The sequence below is a fragment of the Protopterus annectens genome, chromosome 10.part0, assembly GCF_019279795.1.
Source record: "Protopterus annectens isolate FY-2018-M chromosome 10.part0, PAN1.0, whole genome shotgun sequence".
NCBI lineage: Eukaryota > Metazoa > Chordata > Ceratodontiformes > Protopteridae > Protopterus > Protopterus annectens.
Window position 1 is genome coordinate 1022743095 of NC_056744.1, and position 24671 is coordinate 1022767765.

Consider the following 24671-nt stretch of genomic DNA (forward strand, 5'->3'; position numbering starts at 1 on the left):
CTTAAAACCCGTCTTGTCCCTCATCCCAGTAAGACTTAAGGACACCACCCAATTTCTGAATGTTCTGAAATGAAAAATGACCAGTAAGAGGTCTTACCTGGGAACTGTGGATGTTCCACATACAGGTGGGATAAAAGCAGTTAGACATTTCTTGGAGTACAGTCAATATACATTTCATTTTAATCAGTGTAGTATGGATTTGTTGTAGCATACCTTAACAAAAATGTCTTTTTCTTCCTGGAACTGTATTATTTACAGATGAGTGGCACTGGAATGGGGGGCTAATTTTGCCTCATATGGGTTTCTTGAAGGAAGAGATTGTATGGAATTGGGACAATAACCAATTTTTTGGTTTTATGCATTGCTGGTTTCATTACTTGGATGACTGCTAGTTAGTGTGGGAGGGGGATTCAGATATGCTAAGAATTTTTATTCTCTTCATGAATTCCTACAGGTTTGACAACAAGCTTGATGTTCAGTATGATCAATATCTAGCATGATTTTTGGATGTTCAGATAAAAAAAATGGAAGATGGTGCTCTTAAGACTACTGTCCATAGAAAACTATACCATAGAAATTCACTATTATGAGCTGATAGCTGTGATCTGAAGCATTCCCAAGTCACAGTTTTAAAGGTCAACTTAATTTGTAGTGATTTTGAGACTTATAAAAAGGAAAATGTGGACTTGGTTGGTTTCTTTACCCCAAAGGGGATACGATCATAATAAAGTTTTACAAGTTAAGATGGATGTTGTAATTGTCCAGAGAAGAAATGCTTAAATCTAAAAATCAGGTGGATGAACAGAAAGACACTAACTCTAGGTTTAGATTGTAGGGTTGTGTACCATGAAGTAGTAACAGTGTGCATTGTTCAAGTGTGGTTAAGACTAAATATTTCACTTCTGCCAATACTAGTCATACCTTTGAAATAAGAGGTTTGATTTCTTGCACTACATCTTGGATTATACATATGGCTCATACACAAGGGTCTGAATGGAGAGATAATAAAATCAGTAAACAAAGGAGAGAAGTATTGCTGGAACTAAATTCATCCTCAAGTCTTGGTGAGTACCTCTATGAGGTGGACCCTGTTTTTACAAAGTCTCACCAAGATGACACTGATATATAGACTGCATTTTGTATAGCATATACCAAGGACAGAAGTAGTTTAAAAAATAAAAAAGACAGCTGGGTGCACAAGTCCCAGGATAAAAAAGTACCCAATCCTGGTACGTGCACTGGTGCCAGGACTGGAAAAAATGACACTGTAGAATCCTCAAAATATGGAAATAGTTCTAGAATGGGGCCAGGCCAGGCCCAGGGGGAGGATGCTCCCCCTTTTGTAGAAAGAAGTAGAAGTCCACAAAAAACACATAAACGGACAGGCCTAAACAGACACATAAAGATGACAGATTGGACTACTGAGGATAAGAGCAAAATTATGTATTGTTACTAATATGCAAAAAGTGCAGAATTTCTGGATCGAAGATATACAAAAAGATTAAGTGAGAATTTAGAGATAAGAAAAATACCTGTACAAGAAAAATGGTCAAAAGTGGTCAAAAGGTTCAAATGCACGTTTGTGTTCATTAATACAATAGATTCATGAAAAACATTATATAGACCAAGAAACCTTGAGCTGTTTGGGGAAAAGAAAACAACTGAGGAAGTGCAAAAATCTAAAGAACAAAATCTAGAAATTTTTAAATGGTAAAAAAAAGAAACATGGACATGGGAAAGAAAGAGAAATCTGATTTTTTATGCAAATAAGAAAGCCAAATTAATCAATACAAAAAAGCAGCTCCAAACATATTTGAAGAGAAATACAGGCAAAGACACCCATATATGGAAAATTTCACAATACAAAAGATAAGGTCACAAAAAATAAAGGTAGAACAGAAGATTAGTAAAGTAGAAGTTAAAGTAATAGAAGCTGAAGTTATGGAATACCTGCAAATTGAAGGATTTAATGTACAAAGTAACACAGGTTATGTCACAGCATGATGGAACAATGAGTGCCCAAGTAAGGAGAAACAGGTGGAGTGGGAGACATCTGAAAAAGAAATATGGACATGGGAAAAGAGATTTAATATGGTGCAATATTTATGCAAAGGAGAAAGCAAATCTAACCAATACAAAAAACATCAGCAAAGATATTTGAAGAGAAATACAAACAATGGCATCCCGATATGCAATATTTTACAATACAAAAAATAAATAAGAAAACAAAGTAGGAAAGTAGAAAAAAGGATTAGTAATGAGAAGTTAAAGAAATTAAATTGAATTTATGGATTACCTGCATAGTAAAGGATTTAGTGTAGAAAATCTAACTCTGGTAACATCATAGTATGATAGAATAATGAATCTGCAAATTAAGGAGAAACCAGTGGAGCGGGAAGCACCTGATCATATGTCATATGAAGATAATTTGGAGCCTTCAGTAGGAAACCAGTATAAAAGTTCAGTTGGAGTTGCACAACAAGAGAAGGAATGGGAAACTGTGGCAACTCTGCCGCAGTCAATGTTGTGCAGTGGTAGACCAATAAGTTACCGTATGAAAGAGCAATGGATGACACAGGATGAAACTGAAGAGAATATGTCACAGGAAGATGTTTTGGGACTTTCTGTAGAAAGCCTGGAGGAAATGGAGAATAAAAAATGTCCCCTTAGTTTAGAAGAAAATTATCTAAGGGAAGATTTGCTTGATTTAATAGAGATGGAGACACATATTAAGATCAATGAAAGAAACAGATTACAGAAAGGCAATAAGACCTAGAATGTTGGACGGCTGATAAAACAAATGAACACAGTAATCAAGACTCTTCACAAAAACTCATGCGATATAACAGAAGTAAATAGGATATATTACTGTGCAGCAAAATTAATGACAGAGAGCCTTACCAACAAAACACAGGACAGTAACAGAGAGGAAGAGAAGAAATTAAATGCTACCATGAAAGTATTGCATAGAGAAAGCTATAAAACAATGAACACAAGAAGTGTTAATGTTAAAAGAGTATAGAAGAGGGAACTGATCAGCAAAATACTTAGAAAGATAGATGTAATAAAAGCAATGTGCAGTATCAGAACAGACCAGGAGCTATTGTACACTATTGCAAACTATAAATAAAAGATATCGACAAAGGCAGAAAAAGTAAGAAGATATGCAGATAAATGTAGAGGAAAATTACAGAGTAAGCAATTAATTGACGACTCAAAAAAGTCTTATAGAAAATTGGGAAACAAGGCAAAAGGAATAGAAACACCTCCAAACAAAAAGAAATAGACACATTTTGGAGAATTATCTATGAAGATCCTGCGGAACATAAAGATGATGAATGGATATACGAAGTTAGAGAAACAGTAAGAAGTTCAAATGTACAGAATATGAAATGGGATGAAGTAACGGCCAGAGAAATTTAAACAAAATTAAGAAAAGCTCCTAACTGGAAAATCCCAGGTTCGATGCAGTACCTAACTTCCAGCTAAAAGTATTAACATCTTTATATGAACATTTATAAGAACTATTTATATGCGCACCTCGAACAGACGCCAACGCGGTTAACAACAGGAAAATGATACTCCTCCTTAAGAGTGAATCTGCAAGATATCCTAAAAGCTATAGACCAATAACTTGCTGTCCGATCATGTGTAACCTATATACTGGAACTGATGCCTACAGAGTTTATATTAATTTAGAAGAAAACTCAGTCATGGCAATGGAATGAATGGGTAGTAAAAGAAAGTCATATAGAACAAAGGATCATTTGTTGTTAAATAAAGCATAATGGAGAATTGTAAAAAGGGGAAGAATCAAAGTATGGCATGGATATACTACATAAAAGCATTTGACAGCATCCCAGATTCATGGATAAAGGAGTGCATACAAATGTGTAAGATACACCCAGCATGGATTGAGTACATTACAGTGACCACGAAACAGTGGCAAACCACTTTGCAGCTAAGCCATGATAAAGGACACATTATTATCCCAGGGACAAAAATTCAAAAGGGGATATTCCAGGGTGACTCTTTGTCATCGCTGCTCTTCTGCCTTGCCCTTAACCCATTAAGCTGTCTACTTAACAGATTAGGTCATGGTTACAATTTGGCTGCCAGAGAACAACAAAGTGTAAAGACTTCTCATCTTTTCTTTGTCAATGATTTAAAAGTATAGTTCATCAGATGAGGAACTGAAAGCATGACTGCAATTAGTCAGAACTTTCTCAGATTATATAACAATGGTATTTGGTCTTGATAAATGTACAAAAGCAAATAATAAATAAGAGTATTAGTCTGGGACAGGAATGTGATAAAATGGAACTTGAGGAGGAGGGAGTATATAAATATTTAGGAATTTATGAAGGATCGACAATAAAACATGAACAAATGTGAATAAAACTTAGTAAGAGATATTTTAGAAGGCTAAAATTAATACTGGAAACAGCCCTGACATCTAGGAACAGAGTCTAGGCTATAAACCAATTTGGTCTTCCTTTTCTAACTTATACTTTTGGGGTGATAGAGTGAGCCCAAAATGTATTGCATCACTTTGACAGGAAAAAAAGAAGCTTCACTCTTATCAAGTAAATTATAAAGATCAGGGAATACCAAGATTATATATTCAATGTTCAGAAGGAGGTATGGGCCTCCTGGAAAATGATTACATGTATATATCTGCTATTGTAGGACTGCATACACTTCTGCTAACCTCACAATATCCAAACATAGTAAAAGTTTTAAAACATGAGAAGAATAAGTCTAAGATGACTTCCCTACTTAGATTAGGAGAAGTATATCAGTGTCAAGTGGGAATGGAAATCAAACCAGACATAGACAAAAGTCATGCTGCAACTGAATGTGCCAAAAAGCAAAAGAAAGAATATAAGATGAAAGATCAGATGAAATGGCATGAAATGTGGAAAAGGCATAAATATGGTTCATAGGTAGGTACTAGGCTATCGGCCCTAGGGCCTATAAAAGCCTAGCCAAAAAGGTACCCTGGCTTCTGCCACCAAAGAAAATTATTTTCCTGTGCCCCTGTTGAGCAGAGCCACAGAGGTAATCCCAGGGTGAATTTCCTATTTCCCATCCAATCAAGATTTTTCTTGAAGAGTTCTAATGAGGAGCTTTGTTTGATATAGATAGGTAGTTTGTTCCAGAGTATGGGAAGTCTCTGGGACATGAATCTATCCCTCCAGCATGTTCTGTTTATTGTGGTGACAAGGATGTTCTTCATCTCACATTGCTGCAGTCCTTACACTTGGGGTAGTCCGCTGTCCTCGGTCGGCCCGAATATCAAAGTATAAGGCTGACGTCGGTCAAGGCGCATTAGACTGACATCAGGACGTCAGGGTACAAATGCGCATGACCGACGTCATATCCCCAGTCTTTTTTGCCGCATGGTCCGATGCAGAAGCAGCGTTGCAAGTGCCGTTCGGCGTTCTGAAATTTTTCGAGTTCGGAGTTTCAGACCGAGTCAAAGTTGGCTAAGTACCCGTTAGAATATTTTACTTTTTCTTGCCTCAGTGGTTTACCGGATGTCAGAAAAAGTGAATAACTGTATTTCTTGTGGGAAACAGATACCGCATAGAGATTATCATACCTTGTGTATTCCTTGTTTAGGGCCTGAGCACGACGTTGTTGGGTGTCGCTTTTGTGCTAGGTTCAATAAGAGCACTATTAAGAGACGGTTAGATTGTGCCAGGTTAGTCTTTGGGAAGCGGTGCAATTACACTATGCCGTCGGATGCTCCGGCGTCCGCTTCTTCAAAGAAGCGCAAGGATAAAGCAGCTAAGCCCAGGGTAGACGAGTCGTCCGTGCAGACGCCGGTTCTTTAGAGGTATCGGTGGAGCCGGTGGTTCCACCGGAGGTTTCTCTGGAGGCCCAGGGGGAAACCTTGTTATTGCAGGATGTGGCCTCTCAGGAGGCAAGTCAGGCTGAAGGGGCTTCTCAGGTTACTGTACTCCCCTCCCTTCCTAGGGTGGTTAGGCCTTCTGTTTCCAAGGCTTCTCCCAGAGGCAGGCCAGGTTTAGCTTCAGTTGGTGTCACTCCCTAGTTCTTCAGGATCTGTGCCCAAGAAGCATATGCTTAAAATGGCAGAAGATTTGATTACCTTAATTAGAGGTTCTTTGCCCCCTCCTGATAAGAGGCCTAGGGTGGAACCTGAGTTAGGGAGTGTTGAGCAGGCTTCAGATGTTTCAGAGTCTTCGGCTGAAGACTTGCAGGAGTATTCTCCTTATTCTGATTCTGATGTGGATGATTCTACTCCTTCTGCTTCTCCTCCTGAGGATTTTTCTTTTCAGAGACCCTCCATTCCATGAGGGAGCATTTTAAGTGGGAAGGTCAGGATTTCTCAGATTCCAGGAAAAGGCTTAGGGAATTTCTGTTTTTACCCCAGCATAGGCCTTTGGCTATACCTCCTGTTTTGGATGTTGTGGAGGATGTGTTTGCAGAGGCTTCTCTTAATCCGGATTCCCTGCCTCCTGCTCCTGTTAAGCCGGATAGGTATTATAGGGTGCCTGAAGCTCATAAGTTTCTTTTAAGAGTCCTAGGGCGGACCCAGAAACTGTTAGTCAGGGGCCTAAGGGTGTTAAGGCTTCTGTTGTTAAAAATCCGGTTCCTCCAGATAAAGAGGCTAGGGCTTTGGATAGATGGGGAAAGAAAGTTTATACGTCTTCCACCCTAGCTATGAGGGCTCTAAATTGCCAGTTTCACATGTTGAAATACCAAAACTATCTACTGTCTCAATTAAAGTCTAAGGTAGATGCTCTGGCGGAAGGTATTGACTGTAAAGAGTTACAGGATTTGGTACATGTCTCTGAACAAGTGGGTAAACATTCTTTGCAATGTGGTTTTGATGCTGTACAGGCCTCATCTAGGGTGGCTGCCACAGGGTCAGTTCTTCGCAGGCATGCCTGGCTGAGGGATCAGAATTTATCTGACCATGTTAAGACAAGGATTTTGGATGCTCCTTTACAATCTGATGTGTTATTTGGTTCACCTGTTGAGGCAGTCTTAAAGAAAATGGAAGACAAGGCTAAGTCTATGCAGACTGTTAAAGATTTTTTGCAGGTTCAGCCTCCGAAGTTTAGCAGAAATTGGCCTACTAAGGGGTGGATGTATCCTTCTTATGATTCCCAGTCTAGGGGCAGGTCTAGACGGGGTAGGGGCAGAGCTCAGGGCTCTTTCAGGCCTAGAACAGGGAGTTCACCTGCACAGTCTTCGGGTGAGGGCAGGGGTCAGTCCTTTCGTAAACAGACCCAATGACCTACCTTTTCAGATGCCAGAGTCTTCTCGACTAGCAGCACCTTTGGGAGGAAGGTTGGCACTTTTCAAAGAAAATTGGAGTTTAATTACCCAAGACAGATGGGTATTGGATATCATACACCAAGGTTACAGGTTTTATTTCCATACCTTTCCTCCTTTCAAAGGCATGCCAGACGTTCCTCCTCAGCAAAGAATAGAGGCTCACAAACAGATTTCTCTGCTACTCCAAATAGGAGCCATTCAGCCGGTCCCTCTGTCAGAAGTGGGCCTAGGATTTTATTCTCGCCTGTTCCTAGTACCAAAGAAGGGGAACACGTGGAGACCAATTTTGGATTTATCTATCCTCAACACTTATCTGGACATTCCCAAGTTCAAAATGTTGACGTTACAACAGCTTTTACCTCTGCTGGGCAAAGATCATTGGATGGTGACTCTGGATCTCAAGGAGGTTTACCTTCATGTTCCTATCAGGCTAAGTTGCAGGAAGTATCTACGTTTCCGGGCAGGGACTTCTCATTATCAGTTCTCTGCATTGCCCTTTGGCTTATCTACTGCACCCAGAGTATTCACGAAGGTTCTGGCTCCAGTAATAGCTTTCTTCAGACTAAGAGGGATACAGATCTATCCTTATTTGGACGATTGTCTGATTCTGGCTCAAGGAAAAGAAGAGCTTCTTCATCATCTCCACTATGTGATAGCAGTGCTAAGATGCCTAGGGTATTCTGTGAACGAAATAAAGTCCAGTCTAGTACCCTCTCAGGACATGTGCTTTCTGGGTGTGAGACTGAATACAGCATCCCAGATGGCCTTTTTGACCCCGGACAAACAAAAGAATCTTTCTCTTTACTTCCATCAATTGTCTCATCAGTCCAGGCTGACTGCAAGGACAGTCCTTCAAGCCTTGGGGTTCATGGCATCTTGTATTCTGGTGCTTCCCAATGCCAAACTGCATATGAGGAAGTTACAACGGTATCTCAAAAATGTATGGACACAGCACTGCCAAGATTTGGACACTGTCATTCAGATAATACCTTGCATTCAAAAGGAATTTTTGTGGTGGGCTCAGGAATGTCACCTAAACAAGGGACTCTCTGTGACCCGGCCAGAGGCGAGTCAGATTCTAACGACAGATGCCTCAGACAAAGCTTGGGGAGCTCATCTAAATGGAAAGTGGATACAAGACACGTGGCCTGCCAGACTTCTACATCTACATATCAACCTGAAGGAGATGTTAGCAGTCCAATTTGCATTAATAGCTTTCAAGGAGTTACTTCTTCCAGGGCAGGTGTTGATTCTAACAGACAACACAACTGTCATGTGGTACATCAACAAGCAAGGGGGAACACATTCTTATCCTCTGTGCAGACAAGCAATGATTTTGTGGGAGACTGCTCTCAGTTCACAGCTAAATCTTCAGGCAAGGTTTCTGCCGGGAGCACAGAACTCCTTAGCAGATGTGTTGAGCAGACAAATTATGGATCCCCACGAGTGGAAATTGGATCCTCATGTATTTCAGAAATTGACAGTGTCATGGGGAACTCCAGACATAGATCTGTTCGCTTCTCCACTAAACTACCAGCTGCCAAAGTTTTGCACAAAAAGTTTTCATCCCACAGCTTGGAAGGTGGATGCTCTTTCATTCAATTGGAGCAATCTTCATGTGTACGCCTTTCCACCTCTGCCTCTCCTCCCAAAGGTACTTCTGAAGGTCAGACAGGACAAGCCAAGGATGATTTTAATAGCTCCAGATTGGCCTCGACAGCATTGGTACCCACTACTGAGAAGTCTGGTACGGGAGCCTCCATGGCCTTTACCTTCGATTCCACACCTGCTGACTCAAGAGAACAGTCATTTACTCAATGTCAAACTTCACTCTCTTCACCTGACAGCCTGGCATATTCTGTTTTAAACCCTGGAGGGTTTCAGCTTCCACAGCAAGTTTTGAATGTTATTTTGGAAGCCAGAAGGCCTAGTACAAGGAAAGTGTACGCAGATAAATGGAAGAGATTTTTATTTTGGAGTGCAGCAAAAGCATTTGATGTTTCTAAGCCTAATTTAAGTGTGGCTCTTCAATATCTTACTGAGTTACTGGACAAAGGTTTGTCCTTCTCTTCTATTAAGATTCATGCTGCAGCAATTTCTGCTCACTATAATTGTGACCCACCATTGTTTTCTCATCCTTTGTTTAAGCAATTCCTTAGAGGGCAAAGAATATAAGACCCCACGGAGAGCTCCTACTCCTGCTTGGGATCTCAATTTTGTGTTGGAGAAACTCACTCTACAACCTTTTGAGCCTGCAGCTACTGCTGAGTTGAAATATTTATCATGGAAGACTGCTTTTTTGTTAGCCATTACCTCTGCGAGAAGGGTTTCTGAATTACAGGCCCTTATGGCAGTTGAGCCTTTCTTAATTTTCCATAAGGATAGGGTATCTTTACGTACTAATCCTTCCTTTATGCCTAAAGTGGTTTCTAGTGTGTCTTTAAACCAAACTATTCATTTGCCTACCTTTTATGCAAACCCCCAAAATAAAGGGGAAAAGATTTTGCACACTTTGGATATACACAGGCAGTTGCGATATTATTTGAGCAGAACTAAAGGGTTCAGGCAGTCTCAGCAGTTATTTGTTTCTTTTGCTTTGAGTTCTCAGGGCAAGCCTGTGTCAAAACAAACTATTTCTAAGTGGATTGGGTTTTGCATTGCTTTCTGTTATTCCCATCATGGCAAGGAGGTTCCAGCTGGGATTAGGCCTCATTCCACTAGGGCTACTGCCACTTCAACAGCTTTTTAAGGGGTGGCAACTAAAGATATCTTGGAGGCAGCTACTTGGAGTTCTGTGCACACTTTCTCTAAGCATTATCACCTTCCACTTTACTCTAAATCTAGGGCTGGTTTTGCCACTGCTATTTTACAGGGCATTTTGGCAGCTCCTGCTTCTTTATAGTTGTGCCAGCCTCCCTTACCTCTGCTTTGGGATTCTACCCAAGTGTAAGGACTGCAGCAATGTGAGATGAAGAACATAGTACAGTTTTGTACCTACCATAAATGTAGATGTTCGAAGATCCACATTGCTGCAGTCCAATTTACCCTCCCTCCTTCCCCTCTGTAGTTAGAGGCGGTTGTGTGGGTTGGATTGTAAATATTGTGTATATTGTATATATTGTACATATTATTAGTGCTAGGGTGGTTGGTTGTTGGTTTTGTTGTCTTTGGGTTTTGACCTTTCTTGTTAGGGTCTTCTGACATCTGGGGCAAGAAAAGACTGAGGATATGACGTCGGTCATGCGCATTTGTACCCTGACGTCCTGATGTCAGTCTAATGCACCTTGACCGACGTCAGCCTTATACTTTGATATTCGGGCCGACCGAGGACAGCGGACTACCCCAAGTGTAAGGACTGCAGCAATGTGGATCTTCGAACATCTACATTTATGGTAGGTACAAAACTGTACTTTTAGGTCCCTAGAGCGTGTAGCTCGGAGAGATTGGGATTTCTTTAAGTGGAGCATGTCTAGCAGCTTTGGGTTTGACATAGCTTTGTATGTTAGGCAGATATCGCCTCTGAGTAGGCAGTAAGCGACAGAGTAAATCGGGAGTTGTTTGAGACGGTCTGCGTAGGGCATCTGTTTGAGGCCAGTACTCCTCTTTGTGAGGTATTTCTGTGGTCTTTCCAGTTCTTGTAGAGGTCTTGTGAGGTACATACCAAAAGGGGCGTTGTACTCTATAATGGGTCTAATGAGTGACGAGTAGAGGGGAACAATGACCTCTTTTTTTCCTGGATGAGAAACCTTCTGTGATGAGGTGTGCCACGTAAAAGGATTTCCTGACTACTGTGGTGATGTGATCATCAAAGGAGAGACTACTGTCCACCTGTGTCCCAAGGTCTCGCATCACACTTTCGGTGTTAAGTAGACTACCACCTATGTGGTAGCTCATGGGTACAGAGTTTTTACCAAAGGGGATGACAATGCACTTTTTGGCATTGAGCTTGAGGCCATGGCTTTGACACCAGGCATCTGTCTCAGTGAGGCCCTTTTGTAGGATGTCCACATCATTAAGCGTTTCAATTATGGCTCCTAGTTTGCAGTCATCTGCAAACTTAATTAGCCAAAGACCTTCTGTGTTAGCCTGTACTTCAGAAAAGTAGATGCCAAACAGGAGAGGACCCAGGACTGAATCCTGTAGCATTCCACTTGTTACTGGTCTGAAGTTTGATTTGGAGTCTGCTACTTTCACAGTGTGGGTTCTGTCAGTGAGCCAGTTGACAACCCATCTTGTTACATAGGGATTTATATCTAGTTTAGTGAGTTTATCTATAATTCCAGAGTAGGAGATGGTGTCAAAAGCCTTGCGAGATCTAGATATGCTGTGTGAACCACCTTACCCTCATCTATGGCTTTGGTGACTGCTTCAAAGAAATCATTCAGGTTTAGGAGACATGATCTGCCTTTTACAAACCTGGACTGGGTGAGGTCCAGAGTTTGGAGATTACCAATGTCTTTGTTTATAAGTTCCATGATGATACTTTCCATGGCCTTGCAGACCAGACTCATTAGGCTAATGGGGCAGTAGTTCCTGGGGTCTGTGATGGCTCCCCCTTTGTGGAGTGGGATAACCGTCGCTGTGCGCCATTCAGTGGACACAAAGCCTAAGGTGAGGCTATGACTGAACATGGTGCTTAAGTGGAGTGCCAGTTCATTCTGTAGTTCATGTAGAACACAGCCTAGGATGTTGTCAGGTCCCATGGATGCTGGGTTCTTGGCTTTGGAGAGTGTCTTTTTTACCTGTGCAGTCATGATTTCAGAAACTTTGCATTCTTTTGGTGTAGAGATGGGCTCTTTAGGGTGTGGCGGGGTAAATTTAGCACTGAACCTATCCGACAGGATGTTGGCAATATCAGTTGGTTCTGTATATTTATTGCCATTGTGCTGTAACTCAGAACAGATCCGAGTGTTGCCATTGAGGTTCTTGACGTAGCTATAGAATGCTGTGTGGTAATTTTGTTTTCATAACTAGCTTTGGAGGATTTTATGAGGGATCTCAGCATCTTACTGAGGCTGACCAGGGAGTTCTTCCAGTCATGGGATTTTACTCTTTTTTGCAACAGTTTCTTCCTTCTGTTGTAGAGTTTGTTTATGGCAGGGGACCACCAGATTGGCTTCCTTTTCTTGGAGGATCGCAGCTTGGTTCTGTTAGGGATTGCATGATCCATGCACTCGTGTAAGTGCTTATAAAGTGCATTTGTGTAGGATTCAGCAGTCGTACCTCTATTGTCCATCTGCATGGGTGTTGTGAAGTTTGCCACTTCTGTCTTAAGAAGCGTGAAGTTGGCTTTGGAGAAATTTTTTACGGTAGTTTCCCTAATGGGGGTGGGGGGTGGGATGTGGATGTCTAGGCTGATTAGCTTGTGGTCGGATCTGACCAAGAAGGAATTGACCTCTGGTGTGGAACACCAGTCGCCCACGTTGGTAATGACCAGGTCTAGGATATTGCTGCCCCTGGTGGGGGAGTGGATAAGTTGATCCAAGGTGTTGGAATTTATGAATTCCAGAAAATGTTGAGCAAAAGAGTTGGTACATGAGTAGTTTTCCCAGTTAATGGTGGGGTAGTTGAAATCGCCCATTATTAGGGTGTTGGGTTGTACCCTAATATTTTCCAGTGTATCAAGAAATGAGGAGTGGGAATCCTGGGACACGGTGGGGGATCTGTAGCAAGTTACAATTTGGATTACGGTCTTGCCCAGAGTTAGCTGCACTTGGATAATTTTGGATGCATTATGCTGAGCAACTAGCCTAAAGGTGTGGATATCCTTAATGAATATGGACACGCTTCCACTTTTAGTGTTTTTGTCCAAGTTAGGTGGCTGTAAGGTGTGGTATGAATTATAGCCTGGTAATGCAGGGGTGCTGTCTGGAGCCTTGAATCAGGTCTCTGTCACTGCACAGATATCGATGTTGTCCATTTTAAGGAGTGCCTCGAGTGAATGCATTTTGAGGTTTAAACTTCTAGCATTGAGTAGCATTACCCTCAGATTTTGCTTGCTTGTACCTGTTACGGTGGTGAATTTGTCATTTGAACCTTGCCTAAAAAAGGCACTATAGGGGTGGAAAGAGCCTTAGCCAGTGTCCGGAGTCCCAAGGGTGACAGGTACAGGCCATCTCTGGCAAAGCATTGTGGACTGTTGATCATGTCGTCCCAGGCAGACAGATACCTGATCCCCTTAGAATGACACCAGAAGCTTAGTCAATTGCTGAAGTCAATCATTTTGTCATTGTACTGTGGTATCATTCTGGGTGATGGCAGGATGCTACTCAGGGCTAGGGTCATACCTGCCTGGACTACAAGATCGGAGAGCTCCTCCATGTCTCTTTTCATGTAGTCCAGGGAGGTATGTCTCAGGTCATTCACACCAACATGAGCAATGACAGAGTCATATTTGTACTTGTTGTGGAGTGACCTGAGTGCGTGCATTATGTGGCAGATCCTGGCACCCAACAGGCATCTGACAGTAACTTTTTCCTTGTTTAGCCTGGTGAGTGGAACATCAGTGTGCTTGACTATAGAGTCACCTATGACTAGAGTGTTGGGTATGTTGTTATGTCTTATGGGCTGTGGTTGAGTGGCACACTGAGCTTGTGGGCTATGTGTCATTTGGGTTGTGTTGGGGGGTGGAAGTTGCATGCGTTTCTGCTTTGGAGGTCTCTGTTGCTTGAGCAGATTTTTGAGATCCTCCACAAATGTAAGTGTGTGTTTTGTGTTGCTATGTGTGTGTTTTAGTAGTGTAGGTTTTGAGGGACTGTGTGATGAGTGTGGTGTGGTGCAAGTGTTTACCTTCTCCTCTTGACTGTCCAATCTTGGGTGAAGCGACCTTTCCTTCCAGTTTGGCTATATATGTGCATCTCTCACAGGTTGTAGTATTGGGTGGTAGGAGGAGAGGGTTGTCTGTGTACATGAGGCAATTGCTGCATTGCCCCAAGATGCCCAGATTCATCAGGTAGACAGGAGAAAACACCGGGAGCTGACCTTTAGTAAATAAGCACTTATCCAGGCATGTCTAAGTACTAAAAACTGGTTTCCTCTAGACAAGTGAGGAAAGTTAAGTGCTGTATTTTGCAAGTACAGAAAACTCCTGGAACAACCTTATGATGATGAGGATGTGATACAGGAATGGTTAAGGAGAGGTGAGTTTAAACTAAAAGATGAAAGATTAGTAGTGGTAGCCCAGGATAGTGGACTGCATACACATTGGTTTACAAAGTTCATTGAACATGTCGAAGAAACAGACAAATGCAGGTTTTGCAAAACAGAATTGGAAACAGTTGCACATATTGTTGCTGGGTGTGATACACTTATGGCAGAAGGCCTGTATACTGAAAGGCATAATAATGTGGCAAGACTGTTGCATTAGGTATTGTGCAAACATTATAATATTGAAGTAGCGTAAAGCATTGGAAACATGAGTTACAAAGCATTATAGAAAATGATGCTTTAATATCACATGGGAACACCCATTATTTACAGGTTAAAATATAGTTGTGAGTAAACCAGATATAGTAGTCCATGAAAAGAAAACAAAAGTAGCATTGACCATTGATATTGCTACACCCAGTGATTACAGTGTCTTACATATATATATATATATATATATATAGAGAGAGAGAGAGAGAGAGAGACACACACACACAAAATCATAAAATACCAGGATTTGAAAAAGGATACCCAGAGAAATCCAATAATAGTAGTATAAGCAATGTGTCTCATAAAAAAAGTTACAGTTGCATTTGGATATGTTGCCAATAAAAACATAATAATTTACAGTTGTATTTGGATATGTTACCGGTACATGGGTACTGCGAAGAGCACTTTCGGCTAACATCAAAGATTGAAACAATACTAATTTCAGCATAAGTCATACTTTGACTTAGGAATGGGGTCTAGTCCCATCATGGTATTAAAAAGCCAAAAGATTTGGAGAAATTAAACCAGCAGAAGCTATATGCCATTGTGGCAGTTTTTGTCTTCGTCAAAGTTCTATTCTATGGAAATTTCATTTAGCTGTATATTTAAGTGATGTAAAAATGCAAGAGAGTGTGTAGTCCTTTGTGTAAACATCAGTTACAAAATGCTACTGTAAATTTTCTTTCATTAGTATAGACTTAGTGTTTGAGTGACATTATATAAACTTGCTATTTTGAACTATCTGAAAGAAAATTATTTTATTCTTTTATTTTATTTGACCTTTGTTAACCAGGTTGGTCTAGCTGAGCCAAGGGCTCATTTTCAGTGGAGACCCGAGGAGAAAAGCTTCAAACAATTTACAATCATACAAAAGATGAAAAGTATACATAATGCTCAAATGTGCAAGCACATAACATAAATATATAAAATACAATTTCACAGCACAGCACTCTGTAATACAATACAAACAACATGACAGAAATATACATTAAATGAGAGGTACTCAGTATTAAATCATAGCAGACATTACATTAGAAAACGGGATTGTTAATCTAGGTTCCCTGTTAAAACCAGGTTTAAATGAAGAATTTTTACATTTATTGATATATATTTAATATGTTTTTACTAAGGTATAAGTAAATTTATTTATATATGTTTAGTAATAATTGTATGAAAAAAAGTATTTTCAAGTTTTTTTAATTGTAATAATTATGTTCGGCCACCAGAAGGCACATGCATCTTTTTTTTTTTTCAATAATTTTTATTTATTCTTTTCATTAATGTAAAATAGCATACATAATAGCACAGATAGAGGTGAGACTTCCTCACAGTAAACAGTTGTTATACATTGAGGGTAGTATAAACATAAAATAAAACAATCAACCAATATTATTTACATTATATACATAGATGCTTTCAATATTCAGGGGAAAAAAAGTATAATTCAGTGTGGGTTGTTGTGATTAAGCATATACCTTATGAGATAAGAGAAAAACAAGAAGAAAAGAAAACAAGGAGTAGGAAAAAATCTTGGTCTAGGATATAGTTTAATAAGGGATCTCTTATTTGTATTTAAGTATGAAACGTTGTCATGTGTTAGGCCAGAAGAATATTGAAGATTTGTTCCCATAATTTCCTGTGATTAATGTTTTTATTCCCTTTATCGATTAGGATTTTATGTGCTAAAAGATGTTTAGTCACCATTAATTTGAAATTCTGCCAGGGTGTGTTATTTAGGTCAAACCAATTGGTTGCTATATAGTGTTTCAGTAAGAGAAAGATATTGGTCATAGTAATTGCTTGAGTTTTAGAGATATTATTTGGTAGAATATGTAGAAGAGTAAATTCCCAGGTGAGTGTGGATGTTTGATATCCCATTTTTTGCAATTGAAATTTAAGGGAGTTCCAAAGTTTAAATACACATTTACAGCTCCAGAATAAATGTATTATATCAGCCATTTGGGTTTTACAATGAGGATAAAGAGGGGATTTCGTAGAGTTAAATTTATGTAAAATAGCGGGTGTGAAATATGCGTTGTTATAGATCATCAGTTGGGTAAATGTCAATTTTTTGAGAGGTATGGATCTATTTGTTAAGTTAATAGCTTGGTTTAGTTGAAGGGTATTGATGGAAGGGTTGTTCTTTCTCCAATAGTCTGAAATAAGCAGGTCTTTTTGGAATTTAATGTCTTTAATTAGTTTGTATGTATTAGTGATATATTTCTTAGCTGAGAGGATGGTTTTCCATAGAGAGTTACAGATTGTTATATCATTGCTGTTTATGTTGTAGTTTTTTACATAGCTGGTACATAATTCTTTGATTTGCCTTAAAATCACTATATAGGAATTGGGGAGGTTCCAATGATTCCTTATTTCTTGTATAGAGTTGTTGATGTATGGATATATATCTTGGATGGTTATATTAATTAATTTAGGGAATGGATTCAGGTTTAAAGACATTGTTTATTTTAAGATTGGGATTTTTGTGTAGGGGTTGTAGCATCATCATAGCTTGAGTTAGATTTAGATATTTGAAGAGTTAATAAGATAGAGTGTTTCAATGGTTCTATTAATTTGCACGGTTTTGTTAAACTTGGATTTAGAAATGGTAGGGCTTTGGGGTTGATATCTAGGCTTTTGATATGTTTTTGGTATATTGTTATCCACATTGGGGACCAATCTTTGTTCTTTGGGTTATATTCAGCTATTCGCAGTACTGTATTAGCATTCGTGATTAAGTAATAGGTCTCGAAATTGGGGAGATCTAGACCACCTTTATTTTTTGGGGTCGTAAGTTTGATATATGAGATTCTGTTTTTTTTTTGGTTCCCATATGAATTTTGCAAGCAGGGTATGAGTTTGTCTAAAAAATTTGTTGGGTATGTTTAATTGAGTAGTCATAAATATATATAGTAATCTGGGTAATACATTCATTTTAACTATTGAGACTTTTGCTAGGAAAGGTAGTTTAAGGTTTTTCCATCTTTTAAGATCTAAAATAATATTTTGCCATTTTTGAGTTATATTATTTAGGTAAAAGTCTTTGTTGTTTGTTGAGAAAGTAATGCCTAAGTAGTTGATTATCTCTTTTGTTTTTATTTTCCCTATTAGGGGTAGGAGCGAAAATGGTTTGGGGTTTTTTAATGGGAATATGTTAGTTTTTTTTAAGATTTAATTTGTAGTTTGATATTTTTGAGAAGTGTTCTATGCATCTTTTTTATATAGACGTTAATGTGTTCAAGCTATTCAGGCTTTCATTGGGTGAAAGAAGCAAAAATGTAATTAAATGTTTCAAAGGAGGTTTCCCCACAACATTGAGAAACCCTTCTTGGCGAAACCATGGATCTGTTGTGGGATTACTGTGATATTTCTGGAATTATTTTTTTCACTATTTAAGTGCTGGAATTTGTTTGGTGAAAAAAAAATCTCTCTCTCTCTCTCTCTCTCTGTCACGGGTTCATAGGTTCATAGGTAGGTACTAGGCTATTGGCCCTTAGGTCCTATATAAGCCTAGCCAAAAAGGTACCCTGGTTTTTGCAACCCAATAAAATTATTTTCCTGTGCCCCTGTTGAGCAGAGCCACAGAAGTGACCCCTGGGGTGAATTTACTATCTCCCATCCAGTCATCAAGATTTTTCTTGAAGAGTGCTAATGAGGAGCTTTGTTTGATATAGATAGGTAGTTTGTTCCAGAGTATGGGAAGTCCCTGGGACAGGAATCTATCTCTCCAGCATGTTCCGTTTATTGTGGTGTCAAGGTTTAGATCCCAAGAGTGTGTATCTCAAAGGGGATTGGGATTTCTTTAAGTGGAGCATGTCCAACAGCTCTGGGTTTGACATAGCTTTGTATGTTAGGCAGAGATCGCCTCTGAGTAGACGATATGCAATGGAGTAAAACTGGAGTTTTTTCTGCGTAGGGCATCTGTTTGAGGCTGGTAATCCACTTTGTGAGGTATTTCTGCAGCCTTTCTAGTTGTTGTAGATGTCTTGTGAGATACATACCAAAAGGGGCATTGTACTCTATAGTATAATCTCTCTCTCTCTCTCTCTCTCTCTATATATATATATATATATATATATATATATATATATATATATGAGACTTCCGTGGTGGTGCAGCAGTAGCGTTGTTGCCTCACAAGAGGTTCTTCTGTTCCATTCTCGGCTATAGTGCGGGTAGTGCCTTCTGTGTGGAGTCTGCATGTCCTCCCCGCGGTTGGGTGGGTGTTCGAAAGACATGTGTAAATGGGCGTGCCTTCGTTGAAGGTTGAACATCGAGCTGGCACCTCGGCATTCATCAAAATCTACTGCCAATCATTAGCAGACCGGAGTTCCACTGTGGCGACCCCTAACCGGTAAAAGCCGAAAGAAGATATATATATAGATATACATACATATATGTTTATGCACATACATATGTTTAGGCAAAGAAGGCAAGAAATGTGGAAATCTGTATATGGTAGTAGTTTAGATTGTCTAATGCTCATAATGCCAGAGAATACATCGTAGAATAATTTGATTGTCTGTGCCGTCAACATCCATTAGTAGTGGATTATCAATAGATCATAAGCCTCCATGTATCCTATATTTTTATCCGTAACACTTCAGCTGCTTTGAGTAGAATTGTTCTGTTGTTCCTGCTTTGTTATATGGTTTAGGGCATAAAGTTAAAACTTAGCTGCTTGAAATATAAACTTTCTGCTTTCTGCAGTGTGTTTGCAATTATGACACATTGAAATGAACATGAATTTCACTGCTGCAGGTTTGTAACAGCTGCAAGTTTGGCTGGTATTACTCTACGTACTATGCCTGATACCTAACCCTGCTTATGTCTGGGTTTTTGCATCTTACTTGAGGTAAAATACATTCACATGTCTAAATGTGCATGTCTCTGTACGGGTGGGTGGGTGTCTCTATTACAGTTTAGGAGACAATGGACTTCCCATAGTGATATTATCTGAAGAATTCAGTGCTTACATTTGAAGACAGTATTGAAACATTATTGTGTTATTGCTATGTGAATGTGAATTTATTTATTGTTTTGTGGCATTCTTTGTTAATAACCAGATTTGCTTGTTTGTTTTCAATAGAGCCCAGAGGTTAGTTAAGTGACTTGTTTACTGTAAGAGAATGTAGAGAACATGAAAAGTATGACACAGCAGTCAGTTTCACAGGTGTAGCACTTCTGTTCACTATTACTTCGGATTTAGTTACTATTCTGACCAACAATTTTTACCCTTCAGGTCTTGTCATTACCCCCTATTGTTTGGAAACAACTTTCAGGAGAGGCAGTCAGCTGGAGTAGAGATTTCCCTGCAGTGGATTCCATGCTGGTAAGCAGAAATCATTATGTCAAATACATTTGTGTAAATTGTTTTAATCTATAAGATACAAAGAAAACTTTATTTCGTCCATTTGTTGTTAACTGAAGTTCATCTTCTATTTTTAGGTATGGATTACAGCAACATTCTACAAGACAGGAAAAGATAAAAAACAGGATTAAGTTAAACCAGAATTCTATGGCACATAAAGAGACAGTAACAGTATTCTAAGTATGAAGACTCATGAAATGTGACAGTTAAATGTGAGAATGGAGTAGTCCTGTTGAGGATTAGGATGAAGGTCATGAAAGAGAACAATGCGGGGTTAGCAGCAGTGACAGAGATTACCAGAATTAAAGCTGTTTGTGGTACAGTCCAAACTGGTGGATGACCAGTGAAACAAGGGAATGGGAGTTATCAATGAAGTAAACAAAAAAGTACCAAGGGTGATTGTTCCAGTAAAATAACTTTAATAAATAAGCACTTTTGGATGAATGTACAAGGAGCTTCATCGAATAACTGTAAATTTAAAAAATCAATTTAAATAAAAAATAAATAAATAAACATCTCATGACAAATTTTAGCAAATGAGACACATTGTCCTTTAATAATACAAATCTCCTTTCATTTAAACCTGGAGTTCTGAATGCATTAAAATGAAACTGCCAAATTAACTCTCACCTAAATAATAGTGCCTCTATCACCATCCCTGAAGTTAGTGACCACATGGTCCAGTACAAAAAAGTAAATCATTTAAAAGATTTACACTTGGTTACATTATTTGTATAATGTATTTTTCTCATCTTTGTTCTTGATACTTCTCATATGCTCAGCAAGTCTTTCTCCAAACTTCACAGCTGTCTTCCCTGGTCTATAGTACATCAACGAATGATTAAATGTTCGAATCTCTAAAGGTCGACCTTTAGAGATCGAACATTTAAATGTTCGAAGATGTAAAAAAAAAAAATTAAACAAACAAAAAGTAAAAGAAAAGGGTTTTAGCAGGGGGGCAAGCCCCCCTGTACCCCCACACCCCTCTACTTAAATATGCAAACTCCAAGATCACACATCAGTGCACTACATTGCAAAAATGGGAAATTTCCCCTTCCCTACACTGTAGCTCGATCTTGGAGTTGGTATATTTAAGTAGAGGGGGGTGAGGGTGCAGGGGGGCTTGCCCCCTGCTTACACCCTTTGGTTTTTGGTTTTGTCACTTCGTTTTTTTTTTTTTAATTATTTTTAAACATTTTCGAATGATTAAATGTTCGATAAAGATCAACCTTTACAGATTCGACCATTTAATCATTCATTGATCTAATATAGACTCGTCTTCCCAATATGAAAGTAGTCACACTCTGTACATTGAGCATGATGTATCACTTGTTTAGTGTTACAGGTGTACCTCTTATTGGCACCCACTGTGGTGTCTTTAAATAAATTTACCACACAAGATCTGTTAGCCATCAGTGTACATTGCCTACAGCCAAAGTAGGGAAAAAGTGTTTTCTTTGTATCTCTAATACTGGTAGGTATTGCACTACCTTTTTCAAGAATTGTTTTAATATTGACTGCCCTTTTGCCTACAATGTTTGGTGAACTACCTACAACATCTTTCAAACCCTTATTTCTTCTAAGGAAATTCAAATGTTTTCTAATAATGTTCTTAAGAGGCTTAATGTCAAAGGTATATGTGAGGGAGACCACAACATTGGAATTAGTTTCCTCCTTTTTCTCTGAACTACCTTGCCTTAACTCAGAACAAATAACAGGCACACAGCTGGTATTTCTGAAAACAAATACTTCTTTTAAAGCAGCATCAGTCATGACATCAGAATAATTTTTCTCAGTAAAATGCATTCTTATTTCTTGACATTTTTCAATAAAACATCATTATTAGATGTTAACCTTGATGCTCTTATAAACTGACTTTTGACAATACCCCTCTTAATGTGAGTGGGATGCATACCAAAAAATCCAGATATCTGTTCCCCGTAATGAGCTTTCTGTATATCATGGAACTCAGATGACCGTCAGTATTCTTATGAATAGTAAATTAAAGATAATCAGTCTTTTGCTTGGGATACTTAGCTTCAAATTTAAGAAAAGTAAAAATACCATTCATGTATTGGACAAATTCAGACAGGAGTTCTTCACTCTTCCCACTGGCAAAAAAATGTCATCAATAAGTGTTTAAAGAAAATGATTTAAATACATTAATTTTCTCCCATGCCACCAACAAAATGTCTTAAATTTGCACCATTACTGCATCATCAGACACATCTGTTGTTTGTTGGTAACCCACCTGAATTTCAGACATACTGGACTTAATACTCACCAATATGGGACAGCATTGACGGCACACACACACACACACACACACACACACACACAAACAGTTCAGGTAGGTTTTTTCTTTGGTTTATTTTTTTTTATTTCTTTTTCAAACTTTTAAAAGTTTGATCATATGGTGTCGACCATATGACATTCAAACTTTTAAAATTTTGATTATGTAATATAGATGTGTGGTCATTGACTTCAGGGATGGTGATAGAGGCACTATTATTTAGGTGAAAGTTAATTTGGCAGTTTCATTCTCACTGGTATCATCTCGTCTTTGAAATAAAAATTAACTTGGTAACCCCAGGAAACTCCATAACAGTTAGGAACTATTCCAAACCAAACTACATCCTATTAAACAGTATTTTGTCAAAATTCAGTGTTCCTCCTAACCCCAAGTTCACAGCAACCTATGTGGAATTGTTCACAGAGACCCCGTACAACCATGTATATGGCTGTATAGAGGCTGCAGTACCTATTAGAAGTAAGCCCAAAACAGATTCTAAAAACAAACCACACTGCTGGAATTTCAACCTTAATAGGCTATATAACAAAAGAAAAAAGGTCTTGACAAAAATCAGGAAGAGCAACTCCCATAATGATAGGAGCTCTCTAATTAAACTAAAAAGGAAGCTAATAGTACTAATTAAGTCCAACAAGGCCAATTATGAGATCAAGATAGCTTCACAGTTTAAAGACAACCACAAGCCCTTTTACAGCTATGTGGTCAATGGTGCCAACTTCACTTAGCAGACTGACATAGTGAATTTGCTGGCTGACAAATTATCTCAAACTTCACCCCTAATTCCCCCTGCCTCTCCCCCATTAAATACCTACTAGCAGAAATCCCCCCCCCAACTATTGGCAGGGAGCAGATCCTGGTGGTGCTCGCTAAGGCCAAAAACCCAGTCTCAGTGGGCCCTGACAGTATCCCGAGATAACTTGAAACATGCCCTATCAGGACCACTTGAGTCACTTTTCAACTTTAGCTTCAAACAGGCTTTATACAACTATAACCAAAAAACCAGCAGTAGTAAATCCAAACTGAAGAAAGTCAAAAAGCAGTCCAACTTTCCACAAAATATTTAATTAATTTATAAAACAGCAGCAAAGAAACATACATAAGTGCTTTCTTCCCTCCAAAAGAGACTTCAGATAAAATAATCCCTCCCCTCAAAGTCCTTATATACAATCCAGCCTTAATTAAAATGCTTCTATTACATCAATTATTACCAATGCAAAATTTAAAGAGCCATTCACTAGCTTAACACTTATTAGAACATTTCATGAGAACATAAAACATTGTAAAAAATTTAATGCATCACTACCAAAAATAAATGTGCTTTTGTTCATGAAATGCATATTGTTCATTTTGACAGACATAAAAACAATATTAAAAACAAAACTATTTTATTCTTCATTTAAAATTTAAGCTTTTTCTTTCACAACTGGGGTAATTGATACCTGGTCATTTAATCCAGGTGGTAAAGTAGTGTTTAACCTCAACTGCCAGACTATCTCCCTTTTCAACAATAATCTCTGCCAGTCACTCCCTCTTGGGTCAACTTTAATGCTTTCTAAAATACCAAAAGAAAACCTCTTGAAGTTGATGCACACACAGTAATGTTTGTATAGGCACTTGTCTCTTTCTTATTACTTATGTCATACAAATGTTCATATATCCTTGTTTTAAGTGCCCTTTTTGTCTTCCCAATATAGAAGGCTGGACAGTTGTCACATTTAGCTAAATAAACTATCCTACTAGTGGCACAATTCCCATTCCTAAACATAACTTTACTACGCAACATGTTGCCCAAAACTAAATCTCTACTTTTAATAAAAAAATACATTGTTTACAGCTACCACAAGGCAATGTACCCTTATCTGAATTTACTATGTGGCCCCCTCCTTCTTCAAAAAGTTGTTTAAAGTTTTTTTCCAGTTTTATATACAACTGGTTCTTGTCCCACCAACTCATGTATTTCTTTACTGACCCTAAACATGTTCCAATTTGTTCTTATAATTTATTTTATTCCTATACTACACTGATTGTATCCACCAGCAATGAATAAGTAACAATGATTTGAAAACACGTAAGCAAAAACTTACACTGCCATTACATCTATTATTCACTAGGTCATATAAATATGGGGAGATTTCTCAAGACTGGAGACATGCACTTATTAAACCTGTCTTTAAGGGAAAGGGGAGTAGGACAAACCCAGAATCATATAGACCCTTAAGTCTACTTTCATGTTGTGAAAAAATAATGCAAAAGGTAATACTG

General features: G+C 38.7%; 1 protein-coding gene across 2 annotated transcripts in view; it reads left to right on the forward strand.

The window, feature by feature from the left end:
• LOC122813461 (E3 ubiquitin-protein ligase HECTD3-like) overlaps positions 1-24671 on the forward strand; it is an 833769-nt gene that overhangs the window by 656959 nt on the left and 152139 nt on the right. For both annotated transcript variants that reach the window (XM_044085784.1, XM_044085783.1), the window contains exon 15: positions 19970-20059. In XM_044085784.1, coding sequence (XP_043941719.1) covers positions 19970-20059 — 90 coding nt within the window. The remainder of the gene's footprint in view (positions 1-19969; positions 20060-24671) is intronic.